The following is a 695-nucleotide window of genomic DNA, read 5'->3' on the forward strand; positions in this document are numbered from 1 at the left end:
AATATTGCGTTTAGATACCGATGGAGAGAGGTAGCGAAGAATCTAGAAAAAAACCAGATTCCACAAATCCTCTATTCAAGGTGTCGGGTACATGCATACCACAATGGTAAGTCGGGAAGTGAAACGAACTCGATGCATCCCTAGCTATCTTCCAACTGTTTAAATTAACACCTCTATATACTGTGACCGGTCCGGTAGAAATAACCGGGCAGATATCATCCCTCCATTGAACATGTACTATGATAAATGAGCTTAATATACCAAGTGAAATTTTATGTACGGTACACTATTTTAAAATTCAATGGGATTCTGTTTTGCTTTTGCTTGCGTGCACGGCAAACCCCAGCTCGTAGTTGGCACCCGGCACCACGGGCCACGTGAGCGTGTCCCGTTCCCGTATCCCAACCCAACCACGCGGTAACCCCACCGCAACAAACCGCCGGAACCTTCATCTTGGTCTTCGTCTTCGCCGTACCCATCCCCACACCCTCCACTCTCCGGCACCCGCACGCTCGCCTCGCCGGAACCCTTCTTGCCATGATGTCTTCGTCGCCGCCCGCCGGCGCCGCCGACGGCGACATGGAGACGCTGCCCCTCGCCGCCGCCTCCGACTACGCCTCCGTGGCCTCCACCTTCGACCCCCTCCTCTCCTCCTCCTCGCCCGCCTCCCCTCCCGCCCCCGCCGCCTCCCCCCT

The 695-nt window shown here is 55.4% G+C and overlaps 1 protein-coding gene across 1 annotated transcript in view; it reads left to right on the top strand.

Moving 5' to 3' along the window:
* The first annotated feature begins 423 nt into the window (after positions 1-423).
* The window catches only part of LOC123186284 (sorting nexin 2A), a 6,288-nt gene continuing 6,016 nt past the window's right edge, over positions 424-695 (top strand). The window contains exon 1 of the mRNA XM_044598097.1: positions 424-690. Within this exon, the coding sequence (XP_044454032.1) occupies positions 538-690 (153 nt within the window). The 5' untranslated portion in view covers positions 424-537. The remainder of the gene's footprint in view (positions 691-695) is intronic.

This window comes from Triticum aestivum, chromosome 1A (genome assembly GCF_018294505.1).
Source record: "Triticum aestivum cultivar Chinese Spring chromosome 1A, IWGSC CS RefSeq v2.1, whole genome shotgun sequence".
Lineage (NCBI taxonomy): Eukaryota > Viridiplantae > Streptophyta > Magnoliopsida > Poales > Poaceae > Triticum > Triticum aestivum.